Source organism: Lactuca virosa, chromosome 2, assembly GCF_052849685.1.
Source record: "Lactuca virosa cultivar CGN04683 chromosome 2, Lactuca_virosa_CGN04683_v6, whole genome shotgun sequence".
Classification (NCBI taxonomy): Eukaryota; Viridiplantae; Streptophyta; class Magnoliopsida; order Asterales; family Asteraceae; genus Lactuca; species Lactuca virosa.
In genome coordinates, this window is record NC_136427.1 from 62,467,791 (window position 1) to 62,471,595 (window position 3,805).

The window sequence follows — 3,805 nt, forward strand, 5'->3', positions numbered from 1 at the left end:
ATCGTTTTACGATCCCTATTTTCTTTCCTCCATTATCGTTTATTACTTCACCCCATTGAACATTACTTTTTTCCACTGTCACGAAGATCTAAGATAATAAATATTCTTGCTTCCTTATCAAAACTATTGCGTCGATCTTGAATCTACATCTTCAATTGTTAATCGTGAATCCTCTTATCGCAGTCTTTATATAGTAAAACAACATATTTTCATAAGGTTTGGTACTTAAGCTTAGGTGGGGCTGTAATGTATATTCATTTTTCAATATATATATATATATATATATATATATATATATATATATATATATATATATATATATATATATATATGACAAGGAAAAAAATGTATTTTTTAGTTTTTTTAGTTAAAAGCAACTTGTAAAGATAAGTTCAAATTTGGTCGTTCATGATTTTGGATTCATAAATTTCTTTTATTTATTTTTTTTAATATTTAAATTCATAGTTATTTAAATAGTTTTCTCAAGATCAATTGTTAGGTACTTGCTTTTTTTTGATGTTGTAATCAACCATGCTTAGTTTCCATTGGTTTATTCATGTACCTTTATGATTCTAAAAAGCCACTCACGAAGGAAAGTCAAAGATTTGACCTTTTCGGTATTAAAATGTCTTCCCATTTAATTATCTCAATTATAAATCAAGATTCTTCGACATTTTGTTGTCTTTTGGAAAAAATAATAATAAACTTCATTACGGAATATTCAATTAGGTTATAAAGATGTTTTTAGTTGATAAATATCATCTTCTTAGGCCATCCGGAGTTCCCACGATCTGGGTGGAGCCAAAACAAAATGCCATAGATAGCATATGTAAATTTTCGAAATAGCATATCGAAAAATTGGACTATATCAAAATAAATTTCAAAAGATTTCAACTATGTCTGAAAAATTGACGGGTACCAGCGGCTACCCTGGACACCTACATAGACTCGCTGCTACCCACCACTAACCACTAATATGATGGGTGTCACCTTATCACTACAGAACTACTAAAAGGTTGGTAAATCCACCATTATATCCTTCTAATTTTTTTTGAATATTTAAATAAGAAGTATATATATATATATATATATATATATATATATATATATATATATATATATATATATATATATATAGAGAGAGAGAGAGAGAGAGAGAGAGAGAGAGAGAGAGAGAGAGAGAGAGAGAGAGAGAGAGAGAGAGAGAGAGAGGTAGGTTCAAATGTTTAAAGTAATTATTGTGTTATTGTATGCATAAATGTGGGCCAATCAAAATTAAATAAAAAATTAAAAAATTAAATAAATAAATAAGGGTAATTTAGTAATTTGTTTAGTAACTTCCAAAAATAATTCCTATAATCATGGGATAGTCGCTGGTCTTCCTCACCTTAAAACCTAAATAAATAAGCTGGTCTTCCTCACATTCTCATTGCCGCCTGCGACCCCCAACGTCGTATCTGCCTCATCGACCTTCGCCAAAAATCAGCACCTTCACCAAGACCTTTGCTGGATCCAAGCCCAATCCGACTCATGGATAATCGATGCCCTAATGGGACCATCACTCCTCGCTCTCTTCAACACCCCCACCGGACGATGCATCGTCGGCGATCCCGGACCGAAACCCGATGAGTTCTGCGACGAGGATGAAGAGGAATCAAACGGGCCACTGCCAGCACCGAATCCCTCCTCCATATCTAAATGGTAAGAACCTTTTCTTTTTGTGCTTATGCTTCTGAATCTTTGTGTGCTCCTGAATGTTTTTGCACGACAAGTTGATCAATAAAGATTCTGTAAGGCTTTTTTTTTCAGCTTTTGTGTTATGAAGTAATGACCCCATTCTGTTACTTCTTGCAAATATTGAATTGATTAGTCTTATTTTAGACTCAAAAGCTCAAAGTTAGGGCAAAAATGGCGGTTGTTGGTGCATTGAGCTGTGGAATAGCTGGTGTGATAAGTGAAAAAAGAGCAATCGGGATGCATTTCGATACCCAGTTACAAATACAAAACCTTGGTGTAATTCGAACTGGGATTAAGAGTAGGAGATTAAGATTCGACAATGTAATTAGGAATTGTGGGTTAATTAGTGATCAAGAAGCTTTGGATTACGATCATAATGCTTCTAATTTGGATGAAAGATTTGACGAAACACTAGAGAGGCTCCTAAATGGGTCAATCGATGAACCAATGTAAGATTCTTGAATCACTGATCATCTCTTTAGTTGCTTATCGAGTTATTTTGAAATCATACATAAGTGATTCGAAATGTGTAATCTTGATTTTTGTTATTGTTTTACATTTTTTTTGATTAGTGAATCGGTGGGGACTTCGCCTCCAAGTGTGCAAACAGAGCTTGTATTGCTTGCATTGCCTGCTATTGCAGGGTAAGCTATTGAACCTTTGACACAACTAATGGAGACAACTTATATTGGTAGATTAGGTAATCTTTTTTTTTTCTTACATAATAATTAACAATTTATGGGTTCCTTTTAAATTTAAATTTTAAATTTTAAATTTCAAATCTAAAATTTCAAATTTAAACCTTCATATTAAAGCTGATGAATTGTTGCGATTTAATACAATTTTATTTAAAATTGATTTTTAAATGCCTTCAGCTGTTAGGAACTTAGGATAGTTTGATCTTTATCTTGCATTTTACTAGAGTTCATGGGCATTATAGAGAAACGTTTGAGTTGATATTTTGTGTTGGTTGAAATGTTCTATTTATCGCAACTGAATTGATGAAGACTTATGCAGGGATTGGGGCCATATTCCACAAGCATCAAGAAAGCTGAAAAAGATGTAAAGGAAATGGCCAAAAGGATCAACGATTTATGTGGTAAGCTAATTCTATCGGAATAGAATCACGAATTCAAATTCTATCGGAATGGAAACACGAATTCTAATTCTGTTGGAATGAAATATTGATTTTTTCTCATTGATTATACATGTTCTACAATTTTTGGTTATTGGTTTTGGTGCAGTTAACAAGTCCGCTTATTTTTCCAAAGGAATATATGTTTTTATTTATCATTTGCTAATGCGTCATAGAAGTTGATGCTTGAAGAAGTTGATGCTTGAAGAACGGACAACAAAATTAAAAGTGTTTCTTAGCAACATTATTCTTTTAGAATGAATTAGTGTATTTGTTAGATTTTGATTTTTTTTCCCGAGTTAAAACTTTGTTAGTTTTATTCTTTAACAATAAATGTAATTCTTAACAATTGTTACATGTATTCTATAAGAATTAATGTAATTTTTGTTTTAATTCTTCAATTGCTGGTTCGAGAATTTGTTATTCTACAAGAAATTTTTAAAGTTATGATCAAGAAAATTTGTTATTCTAGAATATAATTATTTTTGAACATACTCAAACATATTCTGTCAGAATGTCCGAATTAAAAACCTTATAATTATTAAAATTCGGATTTTTAAAATTAATAGAATCTATGATCCCTTAAAATATGCAAATTTCCTTTATTAAATATGTATTAATTGACTAAAATACCCTTCTAGTTAAATTGGATGGTATTTTTCAATTATTTTTAATTTAATAATATGTATTAGTCACTTTCTTAAAATAAGTAAAATGATTGGCCCAGATTTATACATACAATAACACAATAATTAGTTTTAATAGAATAACCTAAGCCTATATATATATATATATATATATATATATATATATATATATATATATATATATATATATATATATATATATATATATATATATATATATATATATATAGGTTTATGTATGACTACAAATATTGTGTGAATGTATGATGATTCTAAATCAATCATT

The 3,805-nt window shown here is 30.0% G+C and overlaps 1 protein-coding gene across 1 annotated transcript; it reads left to right on the top strand.

Annotated features, from left to right (window-relative positions):
* The first annotated feature begins 1,589 nt into the window (after positions 1-1,589).
* On the top strand, positions 1,590-2,399 carry LOC145156363 (uncharacterized). The gene is made up of 3 exons (XM_079075769.1): positions 1,590-1,701; positions 1,882-2,186; positions 2,310-2,399. Exons 1-3 carry the CDS (start codon positions 1,699-1,701, stop codon positions 2,383-2,385), a joined length of 384 nt encoding a protein of 127 aa, XP_078931895.1. The 5' UTR covers positions 1,590-1,698; the 3' UTR covers positions 2,386-2,399.
* Positions 2,400-3,805: the final 1,406 nt, after the last annotated feature.